The sequence below is a fragment of the Rhea pennata genome, chromosome 1 (genome assembly GCF_028389875.1).
Source record: "Rhea pennata isolate bPtePen1 chromosome 1, bPtePen1.pri, whole genome shotgun sequence".
NCBI classification, from domain to species: domain Eukaryota; kingdom Metazoa; phylum Chordata; class Aves; order Rheiformes; family Rheidae; genus Rhea; species Rhea pennata.
Window position 1 is genome coordinate 6,560,720 of NC_084663.1, and position 17,673 is coordinate 6,578,392.

General features: G+C 46.5%; 1 protein-coding gene across 2 annotated transcripts in view; it reads left to right on the plus strand.

Moving 5' to 3' along the window:
* The first annotated feature begins 3,936 nt into the window (after positions 1 to 3,936).
* Positions 3,937 to 17,673, plus strand: part of CELF2 (CUGBP Elav-like family member 2) — a 206,060-nt gene continuing 192,323 nt past the window's right edge. For both annotated transcript variants that reach the window (XM_062580586.1, XM_062580593.1), the window contains exon 1: positions 3,937 to 4,153. In XM_062580586.1, coding sequence (XP_062436570.1) covers positions 4,080 to 4,153 — 74 coding nt within the window. In that variant the 5' untranslated portion in view covers positions 3,937 to 4,079. The remainder of the gene's footprint in view (positions 4,154 to 17,673) is intronic.

Sequence of the window (17,673 nt, forward strand, 5' to 3'; positions counted from 1 at the left end):
AAGTTAGGATTTGCGCGTAAGGTGAGGTGCAGTTGTTGGCAGGGAAAGGGAAAGGAAAGCACGTGGTGGAAGCGAAGGAGACGACACGAAGGAGGTTAACGGCGTGAAGGTCCTGTGGTTAGTCAGAAGAGCAATGCAGCAGGCTCAGCCAGCAGATGTTGTAATAAACCCTGCAGATCGCTTCTGTCTCTTTGGGGGTATAAAAATAAGTCTACTTTTGGATACCTGCCTCTTCTGATGTTTCTTCTCTTCTCCTGTTGCTTCCATCCTATAACCTCACTTTTGGCGCTGTAGGTGCCACCCAGTATTGCGTCCTGCTCCAGCCTTCTGCTGTATTGTCCATGCCCACTGCCTACTCATTGAGTCCTGCATTTTTCACACTAATTCGTCTCCCTAACTGTGTAAAACCATCCAGAGATCTCAAATTGATGCCAAAACAAGAGCGACAGCCCAGCTTCTCATATCTTCTAGTAGTTGTTGCTGCAGGTTTGGGCAGGGGAAGGAGAGTTTGGGGGTTTCGGTGGTCTTTTCCCCCCAGAAAACAGAGTGAGCAGGAAATCAGGTCTGCCCGGTGTATGCAGAGCCCCCGTTTCTCTCCTGCTTGGGCAGTGGAACCAGTCAGCCTGTGAGAAGATAAGGAGAAAAGATCAATCAGTCAATGCTTGCTGTCAAGCTGGGAGAGGACAGGGTTGAAAGAAGCCTTGGGCTCGCGTATGCACGATGGGCGTCACACGAGCAACACCTTCAGAGGACCGGCGATGCCCGTCGGTAGGTAGCGGGGTGGTAAGGCAGAGCGTAGCGTCTGCGCGTGCCACCGCACGTCACCGAACGGAGGCAAGACGGAGTTGCCGCCTGCGGGGCGAGCAAAGGCCGCGTGCCCACGGCCTGGTGAAATCACCTCTTCGTTGGTATGAAATAGAGGGAGGGGGAAAAAATAAAAGCGAGTGGGAAGTTTTACTATAGCAACCAAGTTTACATAATATCAGTATGCTTCAAGTGAAAGCTCTAGAAACACTTAATTTGAGGTACCTTGCCACAGTGCTGATTTTAAATGCTGTTTCTTTCCGAACATCCCCGCTTAGCTACAATAGCCTGTAGAATCGGGTGGGGAAAAAAAAAAAAAAACTCCCAAGCCGCTAGGATTTCAATATTCAGAGTTCATTTGCCCGCTCTAACCAATAATTTCCTTTGCTTTTAAGAAAGGCTTTGGGTTATATGTGAACTGTTTTATTTCTCGAAATACGGTGAAGGAAAGGCTGCTAAGTGCTCGGTTTCGCTTCAGGCGAGCGTATAAGGCAAATAAAACTCCTCCCAAGGTTTCAGGATGCAAAACTTGAGAAGAAGGACTAGTTCCAAAAAAAAAAAAAAAAAAATCAAAATGCTCGTGGGGGGGAAACCCGTGCAGAATTGGGCCCTTTCCTCTTGCCACCCCCAGCAAGGCACCGCCTAGGCTCGGTTGCTTTTGCACCGGCTCTCCCCGCCACCCGCCACAGCCGACGCGGTGACACCGTGTGAAATGCTCGGGGGTTTTTTTGGTCTTGTTTTGTTTTTTTCCCCGCTCACCCCTCCGGGTTGACTCGCGTGTAGGCGCTGTGTTATTTATGTTCGAGGGCCGATGGATTTGATCGCAGCTCCTCCCGGCGAGCTTTTCGCGAGCCGTATCTCAGTATCTCTTATGGAGCGGGTTTCTTCTTGCATTTGACCCTGCTCCTGCCTCCAACTTTTAAATGGCAAAAAGCAAATGTGCTTTGAAAAGTGTGTTACACTGTGGATGTTAAATAAAGCAATAACCTATGCACTTGTAATGCTTTCTCTATGACCTACTTACATACTACTTCACCCTCCTTATAGTATGATTAAAAGCTGCTTTGAATCCACTATTCCCTCAAGGGATTTGAGGCTAGAATTTAACAAACTGCTGAGAAGGCTTAAGTCAGTAAGAGGGCTTCCCTACAGCTTCTTCCAGCTAATTCACATGTAATTAAAAGGAAAATAAATATTTCAAAAGGACATACGTTTTTACGAAGCATTTTTGAGCACTTCCACCTTGCCGAACGGCGCAACCGCGTCGCGAGCTCGCTGTTTCACGGGCGGATTTTAAGCAAAACGACTCGCGGCCCTCCCCTCCCCTCCCTCCGCTTTCCAGTGCAGAGCGCGGGGAATCTGGGTTTTGCTCCTTCGAAGCCCCAGGGTGGGGAGACCCGGGTCGCACCTACCTAAGAAAAAAAAAATGATGCCGACGAGGGGGTGGAGACTGCTGGCTTACGAGAGCATCTCCATCCTCGCTGAGCTGCCCGTGTTTCTCGGGAGCTAAAACCTGCCCCTTCTGCAGTGGCAAGCTCTGGAAATTGAAAGTTAATCCAACTCTGCTCTGGGCTGGATTAAGCCCCACGGAGGCCTCGGATCAAAACGCAGGTGGCTGCGTCCAGCTGGAGAAAGTCTCTTTATTTCGCCCGCGCGCCCATTCCTCCTCCTCTCCACGTCCCTCCGCACGCTCACGCCCGCCGCGGCGGCGGGCGGCGTGGAGGGAGCGCGGGCAGGTCAGCCTGACGTTTGCATTTCCACGTAGGTGCCGCGGCGGTGAGGGCGGTGTAGGACCGTATAGGACAGGCGAGATTAATAGCGCTATAGGTGCCTGCTCAGGATTGCAGCTGTCCTGCGAGGATTACGCCGAGGGCCAAGTGAACCTTTTCTTTCTTTAGACTTGCAAAGCAGGCAAAAAATTTTGCAGCCTGAGGGTTTTTTTTTCCTTCCTTTTAACTGCTTAAAATGGCAAAGTGCAATAAAGCAGCCTCTTAAAACCGGCCTAGCCTGTCTTTTTATTATCATATCGACGTTCACCAAAATTTAAATAAGAGTCGGCCTGATCTATAGCGCATTTATGTGTTCTGTTGATCACCTTAATTTTATTTAGGGGTGATACTTGAACAGTTTAAGCGTAGTAGTTTTTAATGAAGGTTGCTCACTGCTTCCCGGTGTCAGTACCGAGTAATAAATGAAATTACAAAATGTAGAAAAAGGAAGGAGAAGTAAGCGCGACGCAGATATGAACGCTGCGTCTGCCGCGACTTCCCAGATTCTCCAGGAATCTCCGCAAATACGTTCAAGCTCTTCTGCCTAGAGCCGCGCGGTACTGCAGCGAGCAGGTACGAGGAGGCAGAGGGGACGCGAGAGCAGCTTGCCGGGGGCGGCAGCGCGGGCCGGGGGGTTCCTCCCTTATCCGAACGTCAAATATCGCAAACGTCTTGTTTCGGTCGCTTTCGGCCACAGCCAACTCCAAGCGCAAGCACGGGCTGCAGGCAGGCCATAGGCGCCGGAGCCATTTTCCCATCAGCATTGGTTTAAATCCCCGGGTGCTTTTTTTTTTTTTTTTTTTTTTTTTTTTGCACAAGCCAGAGGTGCTGAGGTTTAAAACTCAGGGCAAGGCGAGCCTTGGCAGAGCGACGTGCCCGAGGCCTCGGGAAGGAGGCACATGGGAGCTGCCTGGGCGCTTGGAAATAAAATTTTTAAAATCCAGCTTTAGATAGAAGCTTTTTTTTTTTTTTGCCTTTTTTTTTTTTTTTTGGAGGAGGGGGGGAATTTAGTAAAAGGGCTTTTTTTTTTCTCCCTCCTCCCCTCCCCTCCCCTCCGCCCCTTTTTGCGTGTGTGTGTGAGCGTGTGCGCGGCCCGAGGGCGGCCGAGCCCCCGCGGCGCCGGGGCGGGCGCGCAGCGCGGGCCGGGCCGGGCCGGGCCAGGGGGGAGCGCGCAGCCCGGCGCCGTCGGGGGCGCGCAGGGGTTAACGCGGAGCAGCCGCCGCGGCTCCGCCTCCCCTCGCAGCACCTGGTGCTCCACAGACAGTTGCCTCAGCAGTCGCTTGCGGAGGGGATTGGCGGAAAAAGGAGAGGAGAGGAGGAAAAAAAAAAAAGGAAAAAAAAAAAAAAAAAAAAAAAAAAAAAGCAAGCAGCCGGAGAGGGGGAAGAGCGATGTGAGAGCTGCCGGGGCTGGCGGCTGCCGCGGGGAGGCCTCCGCACCTGCGCCTGCCTCTCCGCGCCCGAGGCGAGCCCGGCGCCCCGCTGCCCGCGCAGCGCCCGCAGCCCAGCATGACTTCTGCCTTCAAGCTGGATTTCCTGCCGGAGATGATGGTCGATGGCCGCTTGCTCGTCCCCGACAGGCTGTGAGTACCGCGGGGCAGGCGCCGCCGCCGCCGCGCACCCCCCTTCCCCCTCCGCGCAGCCTTTTCTCTCTTCCCCCTCCCTTAATTCACCTTTTTTTTTTTTTTTTTTTTTTTTTTTTTGCGGCCCCTTTTTGCGGCCAGGGGCGCGCAGCATCCTCCCCCCCCCCCGCTGCCTTTCGCTGCCCTCTCAAATCTGAGCGTCGAGCACGCATGGGAGTGAAAACAGGCAGCAAACCGGGGAGGGGGGAGTGGGGGGGGATTTAAGGTGTGGGGGTTTTTTTGTCTTTTTTTCCCCCCCAAGCCCTGGACGCGGGAGGACGGGCGCGCAGCGGGCGAGGGTTGGGGGAAAGTTTCTCCCGCCGCGGCGCTGCCCGTTGGCGGGGATGCTCGGGAAAGCGCCGCTTCGCCTGCGGAATAAAACCTGGGAAGGGGCGGCTGTTGCCGGGGAGGAACGCGGCGCCGCATTTCTGGTTTTCTCTTTTTTTCCCCCCTTTCCACCCCCTCCCCTTGCGATATGCTGAACGTCTTGTTGTTTGGGTGCTTTTTCACGGGAATGACCGATGTGGCTCCGAGTTCGGGCAGAGCGGAGCGAGAGGCTTTGGCGTGGAGCGGGCTGTCGAGGCAGCGCTGGAGGGACCGGTGCAAAAAAAAAAAAAAAAAAAAAGAAAAAGAAAAAAGAAAAAAGAAAAGAAAAAAGAAAAAACTTCCACTGTCAATTTGCACAAATGGGGTGCAAATCCTGTGGCCCCCCCCCCCGCCTCCTGCTCCACGCACACGCTACCCGCTCTTATTGCGATGGGTTTAATCAGAAAAGGGGCTCGGAGTCTCCCTTTTCCGCGTTATTTTTGCACACCCGGCGTCCGGCTCCGAGGCTGCTCGCGGAGGCTCCTCTAGCTTTAATCCCCCCCGCGGAGGGGGGAGCGCCGTGTCCGACCGCCTTTCCGCCCGCTCCCTCCTCGCGGCGCCGGCGCGTTTTTGGCGGAGCCCGAAACGCCGTCGGTGCCCGTCGGGCGCGGGTCTTAACGCACATCCAGAAATCCCTCTAGATGCACGCCAGCTTTGAGGCTGATCCCAAAACACTGGGGTTTAGTGGTGAAATTTGGGGGGGGGGGGAAGGAGGGAGTTTCTCCGCATGCATCCCCTTTCTAGGATCTGGTGTCTAAGTTACCTGCACGACCCCAGCCCTCCGGACTAATCGGTGCGGGGAGAAGAGTTTGATTCTGCTTGGCGGGCCGGGGGCACGCGTGCGCCTTGCCCTTCGCCGGCGGGCAGCGAGCCGCCGCCGGCCGAGAGCGCGGCCCGAGTCGGGATGCTGCACGAAACTTTTAACCCCGCCATCTGCTCCGTCTGCCGAGCGTGGCATTCGGTTTTACTCATTCAAGTTTTTAGCAGAAAGGGATTTTTCCTGGTTTTGGAGTGAGGCAATTATCAATGTGCATATATAAGAAAAAAAAAAGTCTTCTATTTTGCAAGGAAATTCTGGAGATTTTCTTTTTCAAGCATGTCGTGGGTTTGAGAATTGCTATGATACAGTACCACCCTTGCTATCGCTGGCACTTATAATGGTTCCTTATAAAACATTGTTTTTGGTATCATCCATTCTCTCACTGAGTAACTGGATCCTCAAGGAATAATTTTTGGGGGTGTCTGAACACTTTATTTTGTAAGTGCACTGCCAGCTTGGTCGCCGTCAGGGTTAAAATGCTCTTAGCTCAGTTATATTGTCAACTGCTCTTAAAAAGTCGCTTTCTTCCCTATTTTGCTGCTGCTGCTGTCTGGATAAATACAAGTGAAACAGAGTATCGGCTACTTGGAGCATGACTGTTTATACTCAGACTCTCTGTGTGGCATTGCTGTACCTGACTCGGAACCGACTGCTAATTTTGGTTATAAAAATCCACTAGTGAGATGGCTTTGGCAAATAGACCCCGTAGGGCAGGGAGCGTAAAAATGCAAAAAAAAAACTTGGGGGGTTTGAGGGCAAACGGCAGGACGGATGCTGGGCGCGTCGCGAGCGCCCTGCTTGAAAGACCAGGGTTTGCTGGGCGCCTCGATCGCGCTGGGTGTGCGAGGCGAGCCCCTCGAGGGGAAGCCGTGGTGGGGAGCGCTCGTGCCGCTGGGCAGGGCGGGAGAGGGTTAATAGCTGCGCGGCGCAGTTACGGCGTGTGAGCGCGGTGGTGTAATTTTGCTTAGCGAATTCACTGGGAGAGTTGCTCATACGCGCAAAGTCTGCGGTTACAGAGCGGTTTGCTCGCGGATTAAGCCCCCCCCCACACACACTGATTTCTGTAAAACCACCTTTTTTTTTTTTTCCCCGGTGGCACGACACGCTTTTCCCTGCCCGGGCTTACCTTTAATGTAAACAGGGAATAGTGTTTGCTACTACAGAGACGAGTTCACATTTGACTTTAATTTTTAATGCCTGGGTATAATGTCATTAAAAAGCACGATGCTTGTGTCAGGGGGCTAAAAGCAGCCCACGTGCAGCCGGTGGCGTCGGCGGTTCTGCGTAGAAATCTTCAGCGCTTGAATTCCCGTCTCTCCTTACCCAGGATAAGGCAAATTCAAACATGTGTGCAATATGCTGGTTAAACAGCCGGTGAAGATCAATTTTCAGTACAGTGTATTTTTACATCCCTGAACATCAGCTAGGTATTGCTTAATAAATAAGGAATGCTGTCATCCATGGGGCGTTCTTGCGCTTTAAAAAACCAAAACCTGCCTTCCCCACTAAACCTGCAGAATAAGATTTTTTTTTTCTTCCAGCATAAAGCTATGAATAATAAAATTAACTCTTTTTTTTTAACCTACCCCATAGGGAAAGCTCCAAATAATTTATCAGATGTCAAAATAATTAATCAGATATTTGCTTTTTTAAAAAAAATATGTAAAATAACCCACTGTGAGTTGCCAGCTCAGAATGTGTATCTGGGCATCAGCTGTTCTCTGGGACCATAACCTCACCTGTGTACTGCCGTTTTATTCCGTCTTTGATTTGCTAGTAGCAGTATTTTAAGTGTTACGACCTGGGGCTTAACTGTAACTTACTGACCTGAGATTACTTGGGTCTGTATTGATGGAAAGCAAATCAGGAGGAGGAGAAAATTCTTGACTGTTGACCAAACAAACAAAAAAAAAATCTTTAAATACTTACCAAGTAATTAGAATTTCATGGGCTCCTTCTCTCCACCATCTTTCTTAGTAGCTGCTTAGAACTGTGTTCAGTATTTAGCCTATGATAAGTCTTAACACATTTATTAATATTTATATGTTTCTTCCACTTCCTAGTGATACAGTCATGCAGGTTTTTAAGCCTCCCCACCTGCACTCAGCCTCCAAATTAATCATCGGTTAGGACTGCTTTAAAAACTTTGGTAACTCTAAATATTTCATCGGCATTTTTGCATGTTTGCTTTCTTACGAGCGTTTAGACCATTCAGATTTCATCATTAATTCATAGAGCAATATGAACACATTGCACCCACCTGATCTAGGGGAAAGGTGTACAAAACCCTCTGCTTCTTAAAAACCTTTGGAAAGAAAGGAATATGCTTTGGCAAGATACCACCCTCGAGAGAAAATCCATTACAAAATTCATTGCAAATTCATTGTTAGAGCGCATAAAACTGTGTGTGTGTGTGTGTATATATATATATATATATACACACACACATATATATATTAAAAAAACCCTTTTTTGAGTTTCTATAATTGCAAAGTGTATTGTATTTCCTGGTGCAGCTTCCTTTGATTAAAAGAAACCCGTGGCCAGGCGAGGGTAACCAGCAGCTAAAGGCACAAAACACGGCACCGTGTGTCGAGAGGCGCGGGAGGCTCCGCTTTGCTGGGCGAGGAGGTGGGGAACCCAGAAAACCTTTCACAGGTATAAGAAAAACACTGGAACCAGAATGCCTATTTGGCAAATAAAAACTAATTAGAGCAATAAATGTAATGTTCTCAAGTAATTGTGAAATAATTATTCCCCTTTAGAATCATCATGCTTTAATTGCTTTTCCCCCGCATTCCTCCATCCCTGTTCCTGCGTAAAGGAGGAGAAGCACTTGTGCTCCCTCCAGGATTTCATTTTTCATTACGAGAAAGCCAGCAGCTTACTGCAAAAGGTTTGCAGAAATATGTTGCCTTAAACACTGCTGTGGTCTTCCATATGGTGGTAAATACAAAAGGTGAGTGGCAGATGCTGAAGCTCTAAATTCGCTCCTGTGGTCCAGCTCAACCACCCTGAGGTTTCGGTGGGGCGGCTGATCCATCCACTGCAGCGCGGGTGTGTAATCCCTTTCTTGCTTTATTTATTTATTTATTTATTTATTTTTCCTTTCCACGAGGCGATATCGCCCAAACAGGGCGCGCTTCGGCGGCGTGTTCCCGTCGCTTGCAGCCTGATCCTTGAAAAATCAGCTGACAATAGTTGAAAATTATAATATTAATAAAGAGGAGATCATCTGGCCTTCAAAACGACTTCTGAAAGCAGCTTCTGTTTTGTGTTAAATCTTAATTACTCTATTTAAATGAATGCCTAAATGAGCCAACTCACAAAGGAGTTGCCTACTGCACCAATAGTGCCTGTTTGGTGATTTTTTTTTCTCCTTTAGATTTGTACATTTCTTTTTTAAGAGGTTTGTACTGAAGAGCTCTATGCTCTTGCATCTTGTAACACAGATGTGGACGGTGGAAGATCTCGGTCCGGTGCTCTGCTCCGGGGCAGCTTCCCTCTGTTTTGGCTCCCCTTGCCTTCAACAGGGTGGGACTGCTTGAAGGCAAGGTTGAAGGCAACGCTTCGGAAGAAGCGGTCACCTACGGTTTGTGAGCACCAACAGCGAGGGCTCTGAATCGGCCCTTGGAGCGTTATTTTGCACCCTGGCCCCTCCGTTGCTTGCTATAAGAGGCAGCACATGGAGGAGGTTCAGGGGCTCCGGTGTTTTAAAGTTTACAACCGTAGTTATTTTGGAGATGCAGCCATTGACATTTCATGAAGGTGGCATTTGTGATTAGTGATCTTTTTTTTTTTTTCCTTTTTTCTTTTTTTTTCTTCCCCTATTCATACAAGCAAATGCAGTCCTGGCAGCAAAGCCCAATACCGACTCGCTCCCAGCATTGATGGTAACGCATTGCAATGCCAATGTCCAACTTTTTTGGCTTCTTGCCGTGAAAATGCAATGGCTTCAAGGCAGTATTGGCATGGACAGGAGGAACAGAGCTGCCCCAGCGTGGCTGGTTGCCTCTGCGGAGGGAAGAGAGGCAGCTCCAGTTGAACCGCAAGCCTTCTGGCCACGGACTGTCCCGTGCTTTATTTCGGGCCAAGTTACTGCGTCATGTGTCCTCAGAAGCAAATCCCCGCTGCTGGCAAGTTGTGGCTGACAAGCACTACCTGCTGTCTCGTAAGCCTCAGAAATGAGGAAGATCCCTCCTCCTCTTAACCCAAAGGTGTGATGCCTTGGTCAACAGATGCTGCTTCTTTCCGTTTCTTGCATCTCCTAAGCTTTGCACTTCCTCCCCACCCCCCCAAAAAAAAAAGACCGAGCCACCTCCCTGCCCTCAAAAAACCACCAAAAAGCAACAACAACAAAAAAAACCCACACCAGCATCTTGACCCACCGCTTGCTGTGCCGTTGACTGCAGCCCTCGCTAGCGCTCGGGCTGGAGGCACTGCCTCTGCGTGCCCAGGCGCGAGAAAAGCGCACTTCATTTGCCTGAAAGAGAGCCAGGTAATTGAAAGTTATTAACTTCTGGCAGAGGATAACTGCATTTGAAAATCCACAAAATCAAGTGATCCGTTCTGTTCTCCTCTCTAATTTTTTTTTCTTTTATTTTTTTTTGTTCTTTTTCCTGGCTCATTCGCTTGCCCAGATCCGTCAGCTCTCGTCGGCAACACATTGTTGGCGGGAGAGACATCTGCCTCTGCCCTTTATCAATAAACCCTTTTATTTTTTTTAATATGTTACTGCAGATGGGTTGTAGAACAAGCATTAGAAGCCTGAAACGTTGTCAAACACACTCCATGCCCAGTGGCTATATCTTAAAGAAAACCTTCTTCAGGAGCTTGCTTTCCTACAAAACACTGCAGAAATTCCAAGCAGCTGTTTGCAGTCGGACGAACAGCTCAAATTCACCGTGCGTTTCACTAAACTCGATTGCCTTGTCTTATCCTTGTCCCAAGGCCTGTGCATTTTTCTTTTTTTTTCTTTTTTTTAAAGTTTTATTTGCAGTATTTCCATATAAGCATATAGAAAATTTAATGATTGCATTAACCAGTAAATGAGCTTTCAATTTTTTAAAATTCAGATTAAATTTTTTCTTCCATGAGCTTCTTGTGTGGAGACCTGCTTTCATACTTTAACTCCTATATCTAAATTACTTTAACTCCCAGCTGTCCAAAAAGGAGAAAAGAAAGGAGGGGAGGAAAATGTGGGAAATTACAGTGAATTGCTGTTAGTTTAAGTATGAATTTTGGTGTGAAAAGGATGGTTCTTTAGAATTATTTAATCTTTAAAACCAATTCTGGAAAATACCCCAGTGGAGGGCTGTTTCACAGATTTTGCAGTAAAAACATAAATGCCTGACTAAAGGATAGCTGCAGATCTTGGTGAACTCTCCACCAGGAGAAAAAGGCAAGCGTCATTCACCGTGTCCTAAGCTGACACATGTAACGCGACTTCTTCCTTCAAGCCCTGAAGTTTTGGGTTGGCAAAGTGAGCATGGGTTGCGTTTCCCCGAGCATGTACGGAGCTGCCAGCTCTTTGCAGAGTTGAGTTTTGAGTGCGAGAGAAGCTGGGGGAAGAGACGAGAAAATAATTGGTATTTAATTTTGTGAAGCTCTTCTTGGAAGAAGAGAAGAGTGCCTCTGGACACGTAAGGAACATTATCTGATGTTTTATTACAGGCTGTAGTGCGTGCTCAAGCCACCTTCCACTGTGCTGCTAGGAGTTTGCCTTGAAGAAGGCACGTGTAGTGGCACGCGTTGCTCCCCGTGCTGAGCTGAGTGGCTCTGAATCGGGAATTACCAGCTCACGAATATTTTTGCTTTCCTTTTCCCTGTTGCACGCTTCAGCGTGAACTTAAGCCCTGAAATGCGAGATGCCCAACTTTCCAGGTGCTCTTCTGGTTCGCTAGACTTGCAGTGTTGATGAGAGAACAGAAGATAGTTGGTTGTAGTTTGGTGTAGCCTACGCAGTGGTTTTTGGAGGGATGTTCACACCTCTCAAGCTGGGGGTGATGAGTTCTTTTGTTCATGATGCGCCTTCTCCTCTATGCCAGGGAGGAAGATTGATATCGTTGCCTTTGGGTTTTCACTGATGTCCATCTCTAGGATTTGGCTGCACAACTTCTCTTTTTAAGTTTGTTTGCTATCTGTGAAGAAAGGCTAAATTCATAATGGGGATCCAACAGCATGGAAGAAGCTCCCAACAGTATATTGCAGATTTTTTAAAGCAATTGCCTCTGCCTGATTTTATTACTGCTTAAGTGTTCCTCAATATCGAACATGCTAGACTATGCTTATCTTGAAGATAAGGCTGTAGAGAATAGGACAATCTCAGAGTTTTAATGTTGTCTTCTTACCATGGCTCTGGCGATCCTCCAGTGTTTAAGGGACTGGAATAAAGATCTATGTGCCTTACTCCGTATTGTAGAGAATAATGTCTTTAAGGCAGATTCTGTGTGTTTTTCAGCTTCTCTGCAGCAGCTGTTATAACAGGGCTCTTGACTTTGACCTGGGGTTACAGTGTTGTAAGAAAGGAGCAAATCTTCAACATCCAATGCAACCCTTGGACCATGCAGTCATTGCTAGAGAAGCAAGACCTTTTTCCCAGCCAGACATACTGCATAGGATGCTTCATTTGGCCCAGGTGGTCTTCTGCTGTGCTGCCTGAGAGGTGTATTACCAGGATGAAGTGTTATTCCAGCCTCTTCTAGGTCATTTCTTTTCCCCCTTGTGCATGGTGGTGATTGGATTTGGAAAGAGGTCCTGCTGCAGCACGGCAGCAGTAAGAGGCCCATTACAAGAGAGGTGCAAGCGGGGGTTCGGAAAGGAGCAAATTTTGGCTTGCTCAGATGCTCTGCAGGAACTGGAGGATTTGGGGCAGTTTCTGTGCCTCTTTGCTTCCTCCGGGCTCACCTCCACATCAGGGGTTTTATTTCACCAGCTTTCGGGGGGTTGGAAGGTTTCTTGGTTTCTCCTCCAGCATGAATGGGGATGAAGAGGAGATTGCAGCTGACTTCAGTCAATCAGACATAGATATGAAGTGAATTTAGGGTGGGGAAATGCTGCTCACGCGTGTGATGCCCAGCTACTGGGCATGGGCAAGGTGAATATTGTGCTAGGAGGTGGACAGAATAAAACTGAGGAGAGGAAGGTACATCTTTAGATGGGCTTTCATAAAAAATGCTAGTTCAGGATTACTTAGCAGAGGAAAAAAAAGTAATATATTTAAAAAACATAATTTGTGTCAAAAAGAACAAAGATCGTATTTTTAAGCTCAGCAAAAGCTCAAATCCCAGGAAAGGCAAAATTGCTGCTGATAGTTTTGGAGACGCAAACCAGGAAGGCTGCATGGAAGCTTAGAAGGAAATAAACCACTTGCATCCCACCCTTTAAAATTCTTTTGGGAAAAAAATCTGTAAATATTTAATAGCAAATAATCACCTAGCCAAGAACCAGCAAAAAAAACCCTGTTATCCAATCCTATAATATGTTGTAAATAATGAAAACTCTCATAGGTCTAACTGAAAAACTCAAGTATTTTAATTGGTGAAGAAGCTGAGAATCGAGCACTAAAAAAAAAACAAAACAAAACAAAGAAACCACTAAAACTCTTTTTCCAGTCTCTTACCACCTCATGTCATATTTTTCTCTGTCCTTGACAAATGCAGTTTGCCCTCCTTGTATCTGTTTAAAATGCTGGGAGCTTTCAGCATGCTTTGCTCTGTTGCATGCCTGTACGAAGTCCCTCTCCTACCTCGCGAGGTAAGAAGTGCTCTGCTCTGCTATCTCCACTTAGCCGCTGCTGAAAGGTCGCTTTGACCGGTGGGTCACCCTCTTATCACTCTTCATTAAATGTTCAAACAAACACCTTTGTGCTTAGTTGCTCTGCTGGAATAAATTCTTAGAAATATCTGCAAAGCAGATACTTAATTTTTCTCCTTCTTTGATAAGATAGGTGAGAAAAACTTAGGAGGCTCAGCTCCAGGTTTCTTGGGAACCACCTATAATTTAGATCAAAGCTGCTTGATGACTTTACAGTCTTAAAATCCAGCTAGTGCCTTATGTCTTTAAACTTTCTGGAAGTAGGACCATCCTTCTGGGACTGTGCTTATTGACCCAGCACGTTGGAATTATCATCTCTGACTACAATTTTCCAGGACGTCTGGAGATACCTATATATCCCTAGATATAGTTCTATATTAGATACATAGTCTAATGAAACTTTTGCTTTACAAAATATAATAGATTTTCTTGTCGTTTTCTAGTGAGTCTTTCACCAGCCAGTTGTGGCAGCTGTCTTTTGAGCAGGGGCAAGTTTACTACAACAGTTATCAACCAGACATGATACTGTTACGTTTTTTTTCTCGCAACAGCAAGTTGCCCTACTTACCGAATGCAAATCACTGTGGATCGACGTAGCATGCCTTTCTCAAGGGCATCTGTTAATTCCGCATGATAAGCTCAGAGTTTGAGCCAGGATTTTTGAGCGTTGAAAGAAGACCGAGTAAAACTCAGCTGAACTTTAATGTAATCAAATTTAAAAATTTTCCCCCAATTTAGAGCTGAGACCAACTTTGTGTGTTAGTAGTTGCTTCAGTGTAAGGTGTTGATGTGAAAGTTGCATTACTGGAGGGAAGATGATTCCCCAGTACAACATGCAGCAGGAATAGTCATAGGCAGGGTTTATTTAGGTTATGGCTCTTTTTTTGACATGCTTAATTGTGGAAACTGAACCCGATGGTGAAGCTCAATTAACATGAGCAGTTTAGAATCAGATCAGATATCCTGATTCCACAAAGACTGATACTTGTGAATAAGTTAAGGTCTGAATCGCGGGCTCGTTGCCGTCAGCGGGAGGACCCCCTTTGATTTGCAAGGGCTCTCTACCTGGCATCCAAGCGTGCTGCGCACAAAGATTTTATGCTGATTGGGCACATTCAGTGTGACACGGGCTTAAGTTTAGCTCTCCTCTTTGCTTCTGAAACACAAGCATGTGCTTCTCCCCAGGGTCTTTCTGTTGCTGGAAGACAAGTATTTGGGTAGCTGCAGGCTAGGGCTCCCAATTAATGAAAATGCTGGCTCCGGGTGCCGAGAATCACGACGCTTTACAACACGGAGAGAATGTTTTGAGTGACAGCAAAACAAATTTGGATTCTCCTACTTCGCTTTTAGGGCTTTGAGACATTAATTTATGGCCTTAAAAAGTTTTCTTTTAAAAAGAAGTCACGTTGATCTGATATGCTAATAAGTTTAATGACATCGAAAAGCTTGCAGTAAAATTGTGGGCTTTGGTGACACAAGAGTCTCTCAGCTCACTTGCCTTCGCACTGACCCTGGCATCAAGCTTTGGGTCTGCCTGCTCACTTGTAGGAGATCTTCAGGCCTAAGCACCTATGAGATTTGGGGATGGCAGATTTTGGGATGTCGGTGCTTGGTTCTGATGTGAAAATCTTCATCTTCTCCTTTATTGAGCCTTTTCTTTTGAAATCAGGTTAATTTTCTCAACGCTATCCAAGGGATGGATGCATTGAGCACAAAAGCAGCGTTAAGGCCACTGATGTCTTGCTTGGGCCCATTCTGGCATACTACTGAGGCAGAAGAGCAGTTACTTTGAATATACAGGCTCAAGTCATTTTCACTTAGTTCACTTAGGATGTAATTAACTTGCATTATGCCGAACTCGTCTAGTATAGATTTCTTCTTTGAGATCAGATGCATATATTTAATTTTTCTCTAAAATAACTCATTTTGGGTGGATCTTCAGACCAAACCAAATGCTTGATTTCTCTTCCTTGAATCCAACCACAGAGGTTGGTCGTGTTAGTGTGGAACCAGTCTTCGTTCTCCGTTTGAACCTGGCTAGTTTGTCCCAAAGTGACCTCTCCTCTTGCTACCTTGATGTCCTTTCTCTTGGTGTTTGCTTTGATCTTGATTTACTTCTGCAAGTGCAAAGCATGTGGCCATTGTCTTTTAGTTAAAATAATTAACTTATATCCACCGGATTTTCAAAGCAACTTCAGTATGTTTTTGTTCTGGTTTGTATAGGTTCCCTGTGCAAAGAGTAGAATAGTGGGAAAAGTAGGAGCAGGATAGAGGTGTGGGTTAGTATAAAACACCGTCCTCTTCCTGCTGAACATTAGCTTGCTGAAATGGCTTTTCTCTTGGCAGAAGACAAGCTTCATAACCTAAGAGGATGGGATTTGAGTGGAGTTTTCATGCCCCATGTGCTCATTGTGTTCTTGCTACTGATGCAAACATTATCTATAATTGCATTTTCAAGAGACTGAAAATTGCAGTCTTTGTGGAACAGAAATGCAGCTGAAGAATGGAATGTATATCCTCTCTACCCTCATTATAAGGCTTATAAAATCAAGCTATAAGGCCCAATACTGTAGCTTTCAGGAAACCAGCACCGTTTGTCTGCGTTAAAGCATTTTTCGTTTAAAACTCTGACCCTTTGATGATGGAGTTAGGAAAAGTGTGCTGTTATTTCCAATAGTTTGAAGCTGAACTAATCAAATTAAAAACTGTACTTGGGAGCAGTATAAACAAAGTGGGAGGGATTGCTTTGTTGTTTGCTTATTTATTGCGTTATTGTCATGGATTTGAGATTTTATTTATAATTGGTGGTGACATCCAAGCTCTTCTGACCATACCATGCTGTGGAGCTGTCGTACTTCTGAGGAGGAGAAAAATGGTACCGCAAAGGCAGTTTCTCACATTTTTCTCCTGAGAGGCGAAAGAGTTTCAAAGAGTTTTGGTATTGCAGCTCAAACTCCACACATCTAACTAAAGGACCTCTTCACTAAGAGAAAACCGTGCTGTTTTCGGTTTCTGTAACCAAAGAAACAGCAGTCATATTCCAGGGGAAAGGTGATGGATATATCTGGTTTTCTAATTATATAAAATAAGTGCTGGAAATTTAGCCAAAGGCTTTTAGGAGAAGATAGCCAGTCTTGAAACTTTGCAGCATGGTTTTGAGTAGAAACTCCTAGAATCTTGGAATAATTATTAGCTGTTGATAACGTGTATTTTTTTTTCTGAAGCTTTTTAATAGAGCTTTAATTTAAGGAAGTGTTGCCCCCCCACACACACACACGCACCCCTCTAGATGTGGGACATGTGAATCCTTTCTGAAAGGGGAAATGCTGGAGTTTGACCCTGTGGAGGTGAATTGCGGGGAGATAAATGCGTGCGCCTGCCCCTTCAAACGCAGCTCTTGGCGCTGCAGTTTGCTGCATTGAAGAGTGCGGGTACAGATGCTTAAAGATCCCATTAGGAATGCTGGAAAAGAAGGGAAGATGGTGCTGCATGCCTGTGCATCCGTGAGCAACCGATAAGTGCATGCACGTAGGTCAGTGAATTTATTGTTAGTAGGACGAGTTACTCGTGCAAATACTTTGGACTGAACTTAGTGTATGTCCACTCCATTCCAATTAGTTCGTCATCCACTCTAGAATATGCAAATTTCTTCACAGACTTTCAAGTTCGTGGTTTATTAAAAAAAATAATAAAAAAAATGTTTGAACATAATAACGCTGGTTGCATTAAATACCCGTTTATGGCCACCCAGCTCTCGGCAAAAGGGGCTGCACGGTGCTACGGCAAGGGCCACGAGCTCCACACACTTTACGCCGTTGCTGCCCACCTTGGTAGTTCTGCCTCCAGGCTCTCGTGTCTGATTGCTGCAGATGCGGTCGTGAGCGAGTGCTGGAGGTCCCAGGACAGCAGCTATTCTTAGTGGTCTGGCAAAACTTATTAAGAAAAGTAATTAGAACAAAGCTCAAATACATTAGCCTCTTTATTGCTCCTGAATTCTCAGAGCTATCTTCAACGTTGATGGAGGCTGTGCTTCCAAGAGAGAAACCGAAGTCACTTTCTTTGCTGAAGTTAAATTCACTTTGGTTTTAGCATTCGAAAGATAGTTGTATGCTAACTAGCAAAAAGTAATCTGCCTGTAGTTTTATTTTGTGATGATTTTCCGTGCGGGCCCAAGGTCCTCTGTTTCTGCCCGTCTCGTATGTCTGTGCTGCTGTTCTCTGTCACCGTAAACCTTCCGGTTGGCTCTGGAGGTTCCAGAACGTGGCCATAGAGCTGTTTCTTTTTCAAGAAGAGCATTTTTGAAAGCTGGACGTTTTCCCTCCTTTCTTTCCCGTGCATGTGCTCTTTCCCGTGCACGTGCTCTTCCCCCATCTCTCAACTCTGGTGGGCTTGAAATGTATTTTCTTCCTTGCAGCACCACTCAGGGCTACATTTGCTCAACAGAGTCTCTGTCAGCTTCCTATTTGTTTTTTCCACTGGA